Source organism: Anopheles gambiae, chromosome 3, assembly GCF_943734735.2.
Source record: "Anopheles gambiae chromosome 3, idAnoGambNW_F1_1, whole genome shotgun sequence".
In the NCBI taxonomy this organism is placed as follows: domain Eukaryota; kingdom Metazoa; phylum Arthropoda; class Insecta; order Diptera; family Culicidae; genus Anopheles; species Anopheles gambiae.
The window spans coordinates 25279145-25296962 of record NC_064602.1 but is presented as its reverse complement, the minus strand read 5'-3'; the positions used below and the strand labels follow the sequence as shown (position 1 = coordinate 25296962).

Genomic DNA, 17818 nt, shown 5'->3' with positions numbered 1-17818 from the left:
TTAGTGCTGCCCATGGTCCTGTTGGTTGGTTGATTGGTTGGTTTGTTTTGTGGCACTGTTTATTTGTGTTTACAATAATGTTTAATTAAATACAGTTGATTTTTTTCAAAACACATTACGCACATCATATTGGCAGTTAGTGAGTAATACACACAGGGATAGAGAGTGAGAGAGTCATAGTGTGAGTGAGAGATTTAAACCTAGAATTGGTTAGTAGTGACTACAAATGGCAAGTTCTTTGGCCCCTATTCCCTAATCGATCACGTCCGTCCGGGCAACGATTGCGTTATCTTCCACCTCCGTGATGATATCCTCCGGTCGTGGATGGGCGAGGAACGCCAAGAAGCCGTCCACATCGTCCAGCTCTTTCGAGGTAAACTTGGCAGCGAGTGTCAACCGTCCCGAGTACGGTGGTGTCATAGTGAACGTGTTGGTGACCTTCTCTCCGGGTGCAATTTCAGCGTGCTAGAGAAACAAAAAAGAAGATATTTTGTTGAATAAATGTCTCTCCACTACGAAGACTTCAGCTATACCTTAAAAAGAAGCGGCTTGCCAATACCCGAACCTTCCAGATGGAACAGTCCCTTGTGCAGCGGTATCGGGAGCGGATTTTCAAGCGTAAACTGCACATCAACAGGTGCCTGCGATACTGGCTTACCAAGCAGCGATATCTTTATATCCGGCTTGCGCACACGGAAATCATCCTGCGCGTAGAACTCAAACTCCGTATCGAGTACGGTCGCCATACAGGAGATGTTGAATGCTGCCTGATCGCGCAGCTTGCGATAGTACTCGTGGAACTCAACGATCATACGGATGGACTCTTCCGTGCCAGGTTCTAGTGTGACGGAGAATTTGTCCACCTTTACGCTTTCCCGATCTTTGCCCGTGTACAGTACGGTATCGACGTGAAGCGATCCCTCTACCACGTGCCGGTTTTCCGATGATCGATTTTTGACCGTCAATATCTGTAACAAGTCACTCATTAGGCACTATTATCAGATACATCACAATTCACCACTTACCACACTGAACGGTTCACCGATCTTAATATCATCCCGCAGCTCAAAGTTAAAGTAAACCTCATTGAACTCCTCGTTCAGATAGTAGCGGCTAAAGTAGCTGTTAGCTTGCTTCAGCGCCTTCAGCATTGTGGCCCGTTCTTCTTCCGACTTTTCTGCAAACTTGTAGCTTGACGTAATGTCCTCCCGCTCCCACCGTCCGACTGCCTTCGTACTGATAAACAGCCCAATTCCAAGCACATCCTTGCGCAGCAACTTCAGCGGATGGTGTGGCCCGGTGTAGCGCCAAAACACCTTGTCCGCATTAACCTCCGCAAAGAGGAAGTTATTATCGTACGGTTTGAGCACTTCACCTAGCTTCACCGCCAACACGGACGCGGGACCACAGCGGAACATTCCGTCCGAGCTTTCCTGGGGCGTTGCATCGATCGCTTGCCAGCCACCATAGTCACCGTCGGAACTGATGCCCAGATCGGGCCGCTGCATCCACACCTCATTCCACACGTGATAGTTCCAGATGGAGTCGGCGTTCATCTCCTCCATAATTTTGCCACTCTTGTCCACGAAGTAGTCCACCGTGAGGGAGGCTTGCGTGTCGTGCGCTGAGGAGTAGTTCGTTACGACACGGGACGGTATACCGATGGCACGACAAACTAAAATGAAAAAATAATAATTATAAGTGGTTTGAAGTTCCAGGAAATGCCACCATTCTTACTTGTAGACACAACACCCGCAAACACCCAGCACTGGGCAAACTTGACCGGCTTTTGCCGCTTGTAGAACTGCTGCAGTATCTCCACCGATCCAACCCACTTGGTCGGTGGAGTTCCACCCGAGAAGTCTCCACTCCAGTTGCCCATCAGTGCACCATCGTCGTCCGGTGAGTTGACTGCGGCCGAGATGGCACGACACACCCTGACCGGATCACCCCGGTGCGTTGCACTAACCTTGCCGATCTTTGCAATCAGCAGTAGAGAACAATCCAGGACGTGCTTTTCAAACTGTCCGAACTTCCACACCGAGGGGCGTAGTCGATTGTAAGATCCACGGTAGATGAGTGTCGTGTCACTCATCACATACTCGTGACGGTGTGCTTTCTCTGCGGATGAAACAAGAACATTATATTAGGTTTAAGAAGTTCTTATTCGACGACTACGGTTCAGCTACATACCTTCCATGTACACGAGATCATCCGGACACCATGGATTGAACAGGACGTAGAACGCCTGCGGAAGCGAATAACTCTTACCGAACGCTTCACTCAGCAGCTTCGTATCAATGTCCAGCTTCCACTGACCGACCGGAGCCGTCGCTGCCGGCTTCACCAACAATTGGAGCAGATCACCATTGATCGCTTCGATCGCGGCACCCCACTCCTCCGGTTCGCCAAGCTGCTCCGGGAACTGATTAACCGGAATGCCCACCAACGTCCCGTGACCGTGCGTTGGCTGATCCTCATCAGCTACGGTGAATATAAGGCTCAACGCATCGCGAGCCCGATCGTACGGACGATCGCATACCAACCGCAAACGGAACGGTTGTCCACGACGTACAACCAGCTTCGGTATCTTCCCACTATACTCATCCCGGCTCATCAGCTCATATCGCTTGGTGTGATGATCTTTACCGTTTTCCTCCGTGCAAAGATCGACCGACTTTACCGTCAGCACATCAGCGGAGGGTGAATCTGTTTGGAGAGGAGGTGTAGAGAAAGAATGTTGAATCATTGTGAGGAGGAAAAAAAGTACGATTAACAAATGATTTTCACGCCACCACCCCATGATCTAATAATAAACTTCAATCGCATAAATCAACAACCAACTTCATCAATCAAAGGCAGGTTGCGTGAAATCGGTACAAAGAGCTGTAATTGGCCCGTACCGCGTCACGGATGGAAATGGCTTCGGGTGTTGTTAGATTGATTTTTACATCAGGCGCTTTTTTGCAAACGGTGAGGTAACACAATGTGACAGGGCGTTATGCATGCTCTTTACGGTAATTGTAATGCAATTCTATTTTAAGTGCCAAGTGTCCTCTCCTTGGCGTGGGTGAATCACAACGAAAGCTTCTTGCTACATCCGGTCGTTCCTTACTGTTGGAATTCCCCAATTAGAGAAGTTTCCTTGAGTCACATATACTAGACACATTCTGTAGAATTGATTGTCGCCATACTTCCAGCATCATTTCTTCTAACCAGATCCGTTAGCAAATACATCACTGTACGATGTACGATGTCTTAGTTTTATTACTAGTCAGTGTAAATGTCACTAGCGATGGGTCAGTCGGGCCAATGTCGTTTGCGATGTTATACCATTGGAATAATTTATCGTTTGTTCACGCCTAGGCGACGCGACCTGCTTGATTGTGTTATGTTTACGATCGTGATCATGCGGATTCATGTGATTGAAGAACCTAGAACCTATTGATAGGTGAACGATCTTCTCTCGATCTTTCGTAGCGCCATCTATCATCGTTTAATTGGCAACGTAACGCTTCTGGCGTTATTTTTTTCAAACTCTCAATCATACAATCAACCCAAGCTTCTCACGCTCTCGAAAATGTAAACGTTTTGTACTGCACCATTGTTTATTTAACGATCGCTACCCGTGATGTTCGAGATAATCATCAGTTATCGAACCGAATCGTACCCCATCATTCACCATCCTGCTACGTCCCGTGACTCTCCATCCAATCTTGTTAGAAACGATTTCGATGACATGCATGCCCACCCATCTTCCCTCACTGCGCACGAGCGTTTTATGAATGAATCAGTCGAGAATGGGAAGAGGCTGCTGTTAGCAGAACGAGCCACCTTCACTTTCTAGCTTGAAAGATTGATTGCCAACCCTGGCTGGCGACAGGGTCGGCGCAGGCTGAGAGGTGTGATGATGATTGCGGATCTTACGATCGTAGCTGATGGTGGGCGAGTGGATCTTTGGAGGCGAAAAGCGACGGAGCAGTACAAAGCACCACACGGCGCTTTGCGTGCGGCGTGCCACGAGCATGCCTTGTTCGGCGGTCCCATTAGCATACAATAAAATTCACGGACGCGAACGTTTGCGCTCTCGTGCGCACGCCGCATGTAGTGGGGAAGTTCAAGTTGCACTTAAAGGTAGTCGCTGGCGGGTGCAAGAGTACGCGTTTTTGTGAGATCGTACGTCAATTGCATTCGTGACACTGCACAAGCAGGGAGTTATAGAAAGCTGCTAGATAAGAAAGTAATGTCAAGAATTTGTGTTTGATCATATCTAATCACTTAAGGGAAGACCGCTTGTTACATTTAAAACATAACTACGATACTAGTTTCATTTTAAATTTGTGAAAATAGGGAAATCTCATAAATTTCCATGAAAAAAAGGATTAATCTCACTCTGAGAGAAAGGCAAACAGTGATAGATCATGAGCAGTGGAGGCCATAAGGGGTAATATTTGATGGAATCCATTGAAATCATTTAAATTAGACATTTTAAAATAACATTATATTTTAACTAATATTTTTGGCGAGTTATAGCTTTATCCGAGGAATGATTACATTTTGGTGTCATCGCATAGTGATCTTTCGATTTTAATTATTGTTAAATTTCTTGTGTGTAATTTCTAATTCATTCTTTAGCCGGTCTCGTAGTACAGTCGTCAACTCGTACGACTTAACAACATGTCCGTCATGGGTTCAATCCCCAAATAGACCGCGCCGCCATACGTAGGACTGACTATCCTGCTATGGGGGGGAAATCAATTAGTCACTGAAAGCCAAGCCCACAAATGGGTACAGGCAGGCCTTGACCGACATCGGTTGTTGAGCCAAAGAAGAAGAATTTCTAATAAAAAAATAAAACAATTTTAATGTAATTGAATTTGACAGGATTTTATTATATTACTTTGTCTATAATGGTCTTTTGCCTTCATTGAGTTACCATTATGATATATCCTTATCGCTAAAAATACTCATAATAACATAGAATACAGTCATCGTTAGACCAAATCAAATATAATTCAGGCTTTGAAGGCATTTTTTTTAATATTTGCATAATTATCAGTTGAATACGGTTTAATACAGGGCTTATGATGGGCATGTTGTAAAATCGTGAGAGTTGACGACTGTAGCACGGGAACGGTTTTAACATTTCGTAGCTACGTTCATATGTCAAAATTATAGACAAATTGATTATTAACCTTAGCTGCAATCTTAGTAATTACACTGATCATCAACTCGGGTGCAGTTTTAAATGCCTTATAAAGCAAAATGATGCATAAAACAACTCACATAAAACGTTCCCAGTGTACAACAGGTGCCCACTATCAAACGAGCCGCCAACAATGAGCCATTTGTTTACTTACATCCTTGAGCTCTGCTCCAATTTTGCGGTTCGGGTGCGTACTCGAGACATTCAAGCCCCATGCCATTAAAAGGCAATCTCGCACCATCGATCGGACCGCTCCCGCGTAATAGTAATCGGTTCCGCCTCCTACATACACAACCCCCCATACACACACACACAGCTCGATCTAACGTTGCCTGCACAAGGTTGTCTTGCATTTAATGACTCGACAGCAGACCTTCTAACTGCTTCATCACAAACAGTTCTATTCAGATTAAACCTTATAAACGAGACATCTGCCTCACAGGATCGCAGCTTTTGTCTATTCGAGCGAGTCCATTTTTGAACGTTACAACGCCTACAAAAGTGTCCAAAAGCGCGGTTTCATTAGTTTCTATTAGCTAGCCGCAGCGAGCTCACGCCTCTATATGACCTTGCAAAATCAAACCCCCCATTCGTCACATACGATGCCAGCGTCTAAACAACGGGGATCGTGGGGCGATCGTAGCACACGCACCACTGGTATGCGTCTTTAGCATTGGCGAATATTAATGGCAATATTTACCCAAAACGCTAAGATAAACATGCATGCGTTCGGTACAAACAATCCCCCGTCCCCGGTCCGTGATGTCCATGTGCATAACGCTCGTCTAGCTCTTAAAGTTGATTGCAAAAAAGCACTGACAAGGTCAAGGCATGAATGCTTTTATTTTTGGCGATGCTTCTTTACCCAATGATCGGTTTCGGCGGGGTATGAAATCATCGCACTCAACTTCTTCGCTTACATTAACATCCGTTGTGTCACTGCAGAAGGGTTTGTTTATAATTTCAAGAGCGTCAGAATGCACACCTTTCCTTGATGGAATACAAACATCCGCTCGATTTGCATACTGGTGTGCTGGTCACCCGTAATGACCATCTGGACGCTGGTGGGCTTCGGGGCACTGTGACAAAAAGGGGTGCTTTTATTTATCACTACTAACCGGCCGCTGGTATTACTTAATCAAGCTACTTGAACTTGAGCACGGGAGACTACAACAACTGGAGTCTTACAATTGTACGCAGGGGGCGTTGTGTTGGGTTATTTTTAGCCTCTGATCAATGTGCGCGAGAATTCCGTTTGCAAACCGATAATGATTTGTGTACTATCCTACACGATCGGGCGGCAGATCACGTACGAGATCGTCCAGTAGGACGGAGCAGTGATTAAGGCACTACCCTACTGTTGACTACGAGACGGCACAAAGCTCTTATACGTGTCGTTGGTACAATCCGTTAGCTAATGTTTTTGAATTAATTTCAAAACACTTCACTTATTTTGTGTTATTTCACTAAAGTAATCCTCATTCAATTTGGGTATTTTGTACGATCAACTAAAACACTTTTCAAAAATAGCTTCACCACTTCCACTCCATACTTACACTCTGGAGAGGACCATATAATAGGACGACGGATGCGTTTTCTTCGCCACGACGTTGGCAAGTACTTTTCCACATAATCGTATAAATAGCTCATTGTTCACACTACTCAAACACTCAACACGTTACCAATGTGCACTAAACACCAAACCCAAACAATGGCTTTTCAAAATCAATTTTTGTACGCTACACTTCGTGCGACTAAAGCTAGAAACGTGCTCCGCGCAGGTCGAACGGTTAACTTCATCTGCTAACCGGTGCGCGAACGTTTTACGCGCTCGCAGATCACAGCTTCCCTGTGGTGGCGTCTCGTACCAACACACAGACACATATTGATCTTCGAATATCTTTGGCACGATCTCCGGAGAAACGAACGAGACAGTGGGAGAGCGCGAGGGTGCCATTAAGACGGTTAGGAGGTAGCGATGTTGCAACCAACCGGGTGAGAGGGTGCGAACATTTTTCGATTCGACCTATCAAAAAGCCCTCAACATACCCCTCAGCATAAGATCATTTGTCAAATCAGCATGTGAAGCATGGTGATGAATCACACAGTCGAACCGAACGTGTGGACGACGAGGTGTACCGAAACACATCGTACGAAATGATGATGTCATTACTGTGAACTGCTCCGTAGGGCTCTTCTAACAACAACATTCAGCACGGTCAATAGGCAATTTGGTGTGGCAAACTACGACGTCACGAACGGGTTTTTGTCTCTATTGTGCAGCAGAACTGCGTGTAATTGAACTCGATTGTCGTTTTGGAATGTGTGCAGGATGTACCGGATATCGGAACGGGTTAATGACACAAGTTTAGTTTGCAAATTGTAACACTACGCAAGGGGTGGTCTTATCGACGAATAGAGACGTAACAGTTACTTCAAGGCCATTTGTAGATCTTTTTGAATTTGAGACCGTTATTCGTCAGGTACGACTGTCTTCTGTCCTGACTCTCTTGTAACGTGGTAATCTTGTACTTATATTAAGACCAGCCCACGGAAGATTAGCTTATGTAAAGCGATGTACATTGATCTTGCTCTTCTACAAATACCGATGCTCCAACTATTCTCTGAAGTCTCTAAAAGCAGCAAAATGAATTGGGAAGTAACTTTTTTAATCGAAGTTCCTTGTCGTTTCAGATATATTCTCAATTCAACAATCGTATGATTGACCCTTATTCCAAGAAATCTCAACCACCATAGTACGTATGTTCTCAAATAAAAGAGTCTTTGATAAATGCTTAATATCAACGATCAATGTAGTACGAGATTAGCAATAATTTTGTGATATCCTCTGTGGCAGTGGTCTCCATCCTATGGTTGTATTTGCAACAGTCACATTTAGAATAAGATTTAAACGTATTTTTGATTAAACACTTTTAAATAAGTCTATAAAATGTATGCTCTCTATAGATGTGTGTCGCGGCAAATGTATTTTCAAAGCCAAGTGGTCCGCGATCCTAAAAAGGTTGGAGAGCACTGCTATATGGTAAATGCGAAGCATTACATCCAAAGGATTGCTGCCGTGATATCTCAATTTTATTACGCATACACACAGAGCTATAAGTCTTTCTCTCTCGATATAATATAATTATGCCTTAACAAATGAATAAGAGTTTACTATGCATGAGATAGTACTAAATTTCAATCTTCACTGACTAATAGAACAATAATATAAACATAAACAATGTGCATGTGTTTTCCTTTTCCATTTCCTCTGTAAATTACTAATTACTTCTGTAAACTCATAGGCCTGTGAAGATTGAAATTTCGTATTATTTGACGCACAACACTCTATCCTTCATCTTGTTGACCTATATTTTCTCATCTTTCCCGTTGCAGCTTTAACAACAGCTTAAGGAATATCAATGGTGAGATCTCCGTGCACATTTTTCAGCTCCTTCGAAACGAACGATGCCGTAACTACCATCTTACCCTTGTGGGATAGATTGATCGGATAGATAAACTGCACCGTTTCGCCGGCCGGTATGCTCTCGTACTGCGAATGGAAAATAGAAAATAATCCTCGTTTCTACACTGTAAAACCTTCCCCCACTTACCTTTTTCTCCATCGGATCGGTATAGCGCGAGCCTTCCACCACGAACCGGCCACCAGTCAGCGGAACGGGCAGTGGATTGCTCAGATCCACCTGTACCGCGATCGGTCCGGACGTACTGTGCTCGACCACCGACAGCTCGATCGCCGGCACGGAAAGGTGGAAGTTTTTCAGCTTAAAGTACGTCCGATCGCTACCCTTCACCTCCGCCGTACAGATCGCCCGTAGGTTGGTCTTGTGCGTATCCATCGTTTTGTACTCGCCGTACTCCAGCGGCACGATGATCGATTTCGACTCCCTCGGTTCCAGCTTGATGGCGAACGGTGTCACCTTCAGTGTTGCCATATCGCGCCCAGTGTAGTCGGAGTCGCGCAGCACCAACTTGCCCGTAACTTCCACCGAGCTGACCGCACTGGCGCACGTCACGACCACCTCGATCTGGAACGTCGTGCCCAGCGTCAGCTCCTCGTCACACTTGATCTCGAGCTGGATTGCATCTTCCGTGCCGTTGCTATCGTTCACCATTGCCCCCAGCAGCCGTTTTGCCAGCCCCGCACTGCTAAACCGCTGGCTGCTGTACTTCATCGCCGTCTTCATAACGTCGCGCTCCTCTTTCGAGTCCTCCGGGTACTTGTACCGCTCCGTCACGTCTTCTCGCTTGCCTGACCCGATCGCTTTGGTGCTGATGTTCTTCCCCACCTGTGCCGTGCTGATCTCGAGCGGCTTCGGTGGATTCTGATCGTTCCCGATCGACCAGTAGATCACGTCCGCGTTCACCTCCGCGTAGATAAACTCCCCATCGTACGGGACGTGCACGTGGCCCTGCTTGATCGCACTGACCGGGCACGGGCCGCACTTGAACATGCCGTCGGACAGCACCTGGGGCGTCGCGTCCACCGCCTGCCACCCGTCGTAGGTGGGATTGTGCAGATCCTTCCGCTGCATCCACACCTCGCTCCAGACGTGATAGTTCCAGATCGAGTCGACCGTCATGCCGGCGCCCGTCTTTTCCGAATCGTCCACGAAGTAGTCGATCGACAGGGACGCATCGTGATCGCCGGCCGACTCGAAGTTGGTAATTATCCGGCTCGGGATGCCGATCGCACGGCACACGCTGGTGAGCAGCCCGGCATACACCCAGCACTGGCCGTACTTGACCCTCTCCCCGGTGTCGTAAAACTCCTGCAGTATCTTGGCCGACCCGGTCCAGGAGGTGGGGGCCGTGCCGCCCTCGTAGTTGTTGCTCCAGTTGCCCTGCAGCACACCGGTCCCGTCGGCCGTGTTGAGCGCGCCGGAAAGGGCACGGATCACCAGCACCGGATTGCCGCTGATCGGGGCCTTCACGTTGGCCACCTGCTCCACGATGTAGAGCGCGCTGTCGAGCACGTTCGCCTCGAACTGGCCGAGGAACCAGCTGCTCATGTGCAGCCCCTTCGAGGCGGGCTTGCAGATGGCCGTACTATCGTCCAGGATGTACTCTGAACGCCAAGCTTCATCTAAATGGGTGAAACTGTATGTCAGTACACATTAACACAGTCGAGTGTCCGCTCTCCCAGTACCTTCCATGTACACCGCATCGTTCTTGCACCAAGGGTTGAACAGCACAAACAACGGTTCCTTGATCTCCGTCATGCTCTTCGCGTCCGTCGTGTCCAGCCGGGTGTGGAATTGAATCGACCACCGCCAGACGGGCGTGTAAGACGGTATCATAATCTGCAGCGTCAGCTCCACCTTTCCCTTCTCCTTATCCTTACTATCGACCACGACCGCTCGCCAATCCTCCGCCAGCTCGTCCGGTTCGGCCGGTGCTGTCCCGTCCGTCGCCACCGACACCAGCACGTACGTTTCCGTCCCATTGCCGAAGCATGGCTTCTCGCTGCCGTACGAAACGATCGAAACTACCAGCACCATCGTGTCGACGGTCGGATCGAACCGCCGGTTGGTAAGCAATCGCACCTCGAACGGAGCCCCGCGCCTTACGATCAGCTGGCGGGGACGTTTTGTCGGTCGCGGTTTCGTCATCGCCTCGTAGTGGGACGTGTGGAAGGTTTTCCCGTTCTCATCGAAGCACAGATTGATTGACTCGATCTTCAGCACATCCTTTATCGCACTGTTCGTCACCACTGAGGGGAGGAAATTTCACATAAATTTTGCTGGAATCACTTGCACTACAGAACTCACGCTCACAGCTAGCTTACCTTTTCGAGCCGGCCATATCCGGTAGTTGGTAGAGGTGGTAGACATGGTTGTGGGACGGCTGCACGGTCACCAATGAAGCTTGCGCACAGTGATCTGTGCTTACTTTTATAAGGAAATTGCTTATTTGATGCCGATTCGACACGTGAGACAATTAGGTTTTGGGTAAATAATTGGTACAACCCACTGTACCAATCGCTTGTTAATAATTGCAAACAGTAGCAGCTGTATGGAAAATGGCAGCGAAAACGAACAAACTTGCATGACGAATCGATCGGAATCCTCGTCATCATTCTACTGGCAAATGTTTCAATTGGTTAACAGCCTTCTAGCACGGTGCAGTTTCAACTTGATGGCAAATTAGCCCATGGCAGTTAGTTCGATTGAAAGCTACCAAACACGTGCCGATTTTTCGTTTGTTACATTAAGCTCAACCAGTTGAACCAGGTGTGAACACAGGGCAGTTGACCAAACCCTTTGTGGGGAGCTGTGATATGTGATATGTGATATGATTTTCAAAGGTGTTGGTTTATATTTAGTTTTTTTTTGTTTAGCAAGAACATTCGATTACCATTATACGGTTGCTTACAACACTCATGTACTTTAAAAGCTAACCAAAACTAACCGCAGACGCTCACAACAGGATTAGCGACATCGTAGTATGGCGCCATACGAAATTTGAGCTAGAGATGGGTTATCAGGATCGCACCCACGTTTTCGCTTCAGATTTGGCTAGGTTGAATCCGACTCCGACTCCAGAGAAATGGAATTACTAGCTTCACCGGAATCGTTCGGAATCGTCTGAAGTCGTCGGAATCGTCAAGAATCGTAGTCGAACGATACTAGTGAATGTGCGTACGACTTTAACGTGGTCGTTATAAGTTCGATGGACCTGAATGGACCGAGCCCACATACCGAACTGCGTCAAGTGAACTACGCCTTAGTTCTTATAACATGAATTAGAATTTTATAACATGGGTCAGTTTTTGCTTGTCCATATTTAGAGCAACCAAACGACTGAAAAGTCGTTCCAACAAATTATTTTAACGTTTGGCATGTTGTCTGAAACCAATAATTCTGAGATCGAGATTCTGACGATCGTTCTTCGTTGTGGTATATTATCGGAATAGAATACTACCAAATCAAAACAATCCATACGAAAGCCCCTTGATTGACACAATCAGACGGCCTAATGGTTAGCACGTCGGCTCCGATAAAGTTCGATCCTGGTTCGCTTCCCATCCAGATCGTTTTCGCGCTTCCAGCTAACTAGCTCTTATTGTAATGAAACAATATCTCTTCTACCATGCCATGTGCTACTTTAGAGTCAAAAGGATCATGAAAATAAACTTGAACTTATTCATCATATGTCAGTTCTACATGAGACCAAATAAGCCAGAGATAAAGTGTGAACATGAAAGCAAATTTGAAGCGATATAACACGACCGTTGCCGATTTAATAAGTGATCTTCTACTCTTTCTTGCGCTTCTCTCACGCCTAACCTTTCCACGGCTCCGAGGTTTGTTTACTATTTTGTTATGAGATCTCAACGACATGGTCAAACACAATCAACCCACGCTCTATGTTTAGTATCCAAGCGCCAAAGGTGGTTGTTACCGATCTGTGTATCTGATGATTTATGATGCTAAATAAACAGTCTCTGTACAAACAAAAATGTTGCACAAACGCTCATTTTATATCGAAACTTTAGAATTATAAATGGAATGGAATACCGCACTATATCACAACACCTTACACAGTCATTGAAATTACAGGAAGACAAAGATGAACACTTGTTGAGCCGATTATTAGCTATCATGTGAAAACAACAAGGAGGAACCCAAAAATAGGCCACACCTCACCTTGATAAGAGATTATCGTGATGGTTCGTGTGTCTGCCTTGTTTTACGACTTGGTGAATAATTCTTCCCGCTCGACATGTTACGATCGCTTGCACTGACCAATTCCCAGCGCATTCTGTGCGCATGGTGAAAGTAAAAGCAGCAGCGCTGATAATAAAATCGCACACCCGAGCCCAATGTTTTCGTTACTGGGGCAGTAAAAATCACGCAAAAGCACCCGCCACACCAAACGATCATTATTCTTTCTTCCCATTTGTTCTCCTTCTACACAAGCGCAACACGCATATTGACGGGTGTTTGTCCGGTTGACCATTCATCTTCCGAAGATCAGTATTCAAGGAATGCTATCCCTCTCCCCGAAAATAACGTCACCACGATGACGAACTGAGTGCTGCCCGTCGTGCCTCCATCCCGCGGGTGCGGATCTCTTGACCCACCCTGCATCCGGAGCAGACGCGTGCGGATGGGTTTGGATTTAATAATAACCACCGCAGAAACATCACGCATGACTCACAGGCGTCACAGCGGAGATGGCTGGCACCGTTGAATTGCCGGCGCTGTATAAAATGAGCTATCGCCGATAGCTGACCGTTTAGTTCCAAGTCACGCGTGGACACCGATTGACGGTTTCGTTTACAGCACAGCACAAGCAAAAAAGTGGGAAGGTGTTACAGCATTACCAATGGAACTGAATAACTCAGGAGCACACACGTTGCCGTTCGCATTTTGGCAGCACGACCAAAATGGTAAGACATTTCGGCGTTATAGCTGCACATTAACCGTTCCTAATTTCTTTTCCACCATTTCTATACAATCACTTCTGCAGACCTTGAGAATGAGATCGATCATGAGCCGTCGGCCGAACTAACGATTGAAAGAATCGACACCTGTCTAGAGGAAAATGGTCTCAATCATCGGACGGAAAAATTTGAACTTATGAGCACATCCAATGCCAAAGCGAAACCTTCCCAGCTCGTCGTACGCCGTGGTGAAGAGTTCCTTGTGAAGCTGATCTGCAGCCGGCCGGTGAACTTGAAAACGGATGCCATATCGCTCGTCCTAGCGGTGGATCCTATAGCAAGTGAATGGATCAGCCATGGGCATGGAACGGTCGTTTACCTGATACTGCAAACAGGCGATAACAATGAGGAGGAAGATTCCGACTGGAGTGCAAAGTTACGATCGATGCAAGTTAATGAGGACGGCCTAATGGAGCTGCTCGTTGCAATACGAACTTCACCCACCGCGTCCGTATCCCGGTGGACGCTGACTATCAACGTCAAGTCGGAGGGAGTGGAAGAGAGCAACAGCTATCAGCTAGATCAACCGTTCTATCTACTATTCAATGCCTGGTGTGAAGAGGATCCAGTTTATCTTGAGGGTGAGTAGTTCGACGAAGATTTCAGTTAGTACATGATATACTAAGAAGCGATCTTTAACATCTCAACTACAGATGAGGATCAACGGCGCGAGTACGTGCTGGAGGACATGACGATGATCTGGAAGGGAAACGAACGCAGCTTCTATCCCCGCAAATGGAAGCTCGGCCAGTACGAGGAGAACATTCTCGACTGTGCGCTCTGGCTGCTCGGCGACGTCGCTCGCCTTTCCGCCACCTACCGGGGCAATCCGGTCAAGGTGTGCCGTGCCCTGTCCGGCGTGGTCAACAGCAACGATAACTACGGCGTCGTAACCGGCAACTGGAGCGGTAGCTATGGCGACGGGACGGCCCCAACCGCTTGGACCGGGTCGGTCAAGATCCTGCAAGAGTACTACCGCACCGAAAGCCCGGTCCGGTACGGCCAGTGCTGGGTGTTTGCCGGTGTACTGGCCACGCTCTGCCGAGCGCTCGGACTCCCGTGCCGCATCGTCACCAACTTCTCGTCCGCCCACGACACGGAAGCGTCCCTCACGGTGGACGTATACCTGGACGAGGAGGGCAACGTTATGCGGAACTTTTCACGCGACTCCATCTGGAACTATCACGTGTGGAACGAGGTGTGGCTAAAGCGTCCCGATCTTGGTACGGCCGCGTACGACGGTTGGCAGGTGATCGATGGAACACCGCAGGAATTTTCCGACGGCACGTACAAGCTCGGTCCAGCACCGGTCGTTGCCGTTCGGAAGGGGCTAGTGAACGTGCTGTACGATTGTGACTTTGTGTTTGCGGAGGTGAACGCAGACAAGGTGTTTTGGCGCTACCGGGGCCCCGGTAGGGCGTTGAAGCTGATCCAGAAGGATACGGCCGGGATTGGGCAGTTCATTAGCACGAAGGCGATCGGTGTGGATGAGCGGGAGGACATTACGGCCAGCTACAAGTGCGGTGAACAGTCGTCCGAAGCGAAGCTTACGATGCTGCGAGCGCTCAAGCTGGGCCAGAGCTGTCTAACGAAGCACTACCTCAAGCAGGTGAAGATTGAGGATCGTTCCTCGATCAAGCACGAGGGCCGCGATGTGGAGTTCGAGCTGGAGTTGAACGATCGTGCCCTGGTCGGGGAAGCGTTCAACATTGTGCTGCGGGTAAGGAACATATCACCGGACGAGCCCCACGCGGTCTGCGGTCGGATCCATCTCAACCACATCCTGTACACGGGCAAGAACATCAAAACCATCACGAGCCACCCGTTCACGGTGGAGGTGGAACCGAGCGGAGAGGAAGTGATTGAGGTGCCGGTCGCGTTCGACGACTACTACGAGCCGGGCATGGATGAGGCGATCTTTAAGGTGACCAGCTTCGCCACCATCGAGGGTGCGGACTATGAGTACTTCTCGCAGGAGGATTACAGCCTCCGCAAGCCAGACGTCCAGCTGGAGTTGAGCGGTACGCCGTTGCTGCGCTCTTCGCTCAAGGTTAAGGCGACGTTCTACAATCCACTGCCGATTCCCATCACCGCCGGATCGTTCCAGATTGAGTGTTCGGGATTGTGCAAGAGTCTCACCATTCCGGTAATTATTGGAGAACGATCGTTCTTTGAACTTCTATTTTCTAACGCATATACCTATGCTGATTACTTTCAGATTGAGTTTGTTGACGCGAGGGACAAGTGTGAAGTCACCTTCCTGATTCGACCCTCGTTCAAGGGAAGCACTCAGCTGTCGGCTAAATTCCAGTCGAACGAGCTGAGCGATATCGAAGGGTCGCTTAACTTTGAGGTGGAAGAGCGCGAGGAAAACAATACACTGCATGAGGTTTTATTTTTCTCCTAAATTGGAGATCTAGAGCAAATGATCGATGCAACACAGTACCAGTTGTAATAAAAAAAGTCGTAAAATATAAACCAAGATGTCAGCCATTTGCCATCACGATTCAATACCAATCACCAATAAACGATCGGGAATTAGTTGTTACCACAGATCACCAATAAAACTTAAAAGTATGCTATAAAAGTAATACTCTTTATTCCTACTCACCTGTTTTATCGGCCATTCCCCAGGAAACGAGGGGATGCTTCGCCAACGGATTGTACCTTGAGCTTCCTCGATCCTCAGAGACGCCACGGTTCATGCACGACGAACACTGGCAGCAGTTTGCCCGCCGCCAGAAGGTGCTCACTTTGCTGCCCATTATTTTGAATACTCCACCAGAGAATTATTGTAGGTGGACAGGTCACACACACCGATTACACTCCACTACGCCCAGAAGGTGGGGAATTAAACAAATATAAATCACAGAAGTTGTGTGCGTTTCTTGTCCGAAAACCACTGGTTTGTTGATCAAATCAAACGGGCGTAAAATTCTTCACAGGTAGGTCTCGAACACAACTTTGTTGTGGAATCCACTTCACTGCACCACACCTGTTGCTACAACAACCACCTCAACCGGTGTCCTTCAGCTTGGTGGTACGTATTTTTATCAGACAAGATGATGTCACTTCACCCTACCGTTGACCGGGAGTCGGTGACATTGAACACTGGTCGCCGGAAAGACTTGTAATTGGATTATTCCGTTACACGTGCGATGAATCTTGCACTAATCCAAGATGTGTTGCACCAAACGAAGCTCGTTCAACAGTGAAACCAAGCGTTATGAGACCAAACGGTTAGTGCGAGCGGGGCCGTGTTTGCGCTACCGACAAGGCGCAATTAATGGGAAATTAACATACAATCACTGATTTTAGCCGATCGAACACAAGCAGCGCCGGGCTGCTACTACTAATCCCAGGGGCGATCTCCCACGAGGGAGGGTCTTGTGTGCCGGTTGAAAAAAACACGCACTGGACCCCGTGTTATGCTAACAACAATCGCGTCTGAGCGCTTGAAAGTAACTGCTGAGCATATGGTACGAGCATGCCTGTTACAACGCGGTTTTCAAGTGGACAGTTTGGTTGTTTGTGTCTCGAAACTCGAATTCAAAATCCCCTCCTTGAGTTGGGAGGGGGCCTCCTATGCTGTGTTCGCTTTCCTCCACATCAGAAGATCCGCGCGATGACCTCCAGACGCCTCCAACGCATCCACACCGCGCGCGCGCGCTTGCTTGTTGGTCTCGATTGTATCGCAGTGAATGCGTCATCCTCGGCGTGCGACAGAAAGCATCTAAGAACTGGAGCTGATCGAGCCGGTGATTCCCGCTCTCGCTTCCGACTGGGGCCAACACTGTGAGGTAGTCCCAGTGGCAATAGGTCAGCATGAAGTATGCATGGAGATGAGCCACCACCGGGCGCCACCAGCTGAATGCAGTGGCAATCTGCGCTCATTTACACCCTTGCGGTACCGATAAGGAAAAGTCGGGGATCATTATTTTCAACATTGCCAGATGATTCACGGCGCAGTGCAGGGGATGAGGAATCGCACTCCTTAATAGGAATTGCAATCGGAACAGAGTGATTGAGGATTTAAATTTATGCCTCATTGTAATCACTTGAAAGATTGTTTGACACAGTTCCACATCTTCGAAAGGTTACAACACACCACACCACAACTCAGTGCCATCTGGCAGGTTTGT

The 17818-nt window shown here is 47.7% G+C and overlaps 3 protein-coding genes across 5 annotated transcripts; 1 reads left to right on the top strand and 2 right to left on the bottom strand.

Annotated features, from left to right (window-relative positions):
• Positions 1-41: 41 nt before the first annotated feature.
• Positions 42-17370, bottom strand: LOC1280052 (annulin). 2 transcript variants are annotated; one of them, XM_061662873.1, is made up of 6 exons: positions 16288-17370; positions 2194-2709; positions 1738-2121; positions 1026-1675; positions 534-968; positions 42-465 (listed from the first exon to the last, which is right to left on the bottom strand). In XM_061662873.1, exons 1-6 carry the CDS (start codon positions 16439-16441, stop codon positions 253-255), a joined length of 2352 nt encoding a protein of 783 aa, XP_061518857.1. In that variant the 5' UTR covers positions 16442-17370; the 3' UTR covers positions 42-252. The 2 variants fall into 2 exon arrangements, with proteins under 2 accessions (XP_061518857.1, XP_061518858.1); XM_061662874.1 differs by lacking the exon at positions 16288-17370 and adding an exon at positions 6763-7092.
• Positions 8278-11505, bottom strand: LOC1280051 (annulin). Its single transcript, XM_319849.4, has 4 exons — positions 11016-11505; positions 10377-10940; positions 8821-10313; positions 8278-8759 (listed from the first exon to the last, which is right to left on the bottom strand). The coding sequence occupies exons 1-4, from the start codon at positions 11059-11061 to the stop codon at positions 8616-8618; spliced, it is 2247 nt and encodes a 748-aa protein (XP_319849.3). The 5' UTR covers positions 11062-11505; the 3' UTR covers positions 8278-8615.
• LOC1280050 (annulin) lies at positions 13354-16263 on the top strand. 2 transcript variants are annotated; one of them, XM_319848.6, is made up of 4 exons: positions 13354-13622; positions 13703-14257; positions 14330-15822; positions 15895-16263. In XM_319848.6, the coding sequence occupies exons 1-4, from the start codon at positions 13559-13561 to the stop codon at positions 16081-16083; spliced, it is 2301 nt and encodes a 766-aa protein (XP_319848.6). In that variant the 5' UTR covers positions 13354-13558; the 3' UTR covers positions 16084-16263. The 2 variants fall into 2 exon arrangements, with proteins under 2 accessions (XP_319848.6, XP_061518855.1); XM_061662871.1 differs by having other exon boundaries at positions 13433-13622; positions 14330-16263.
• Positions 17371-17818: the final 448 nt, after the last annotated feature.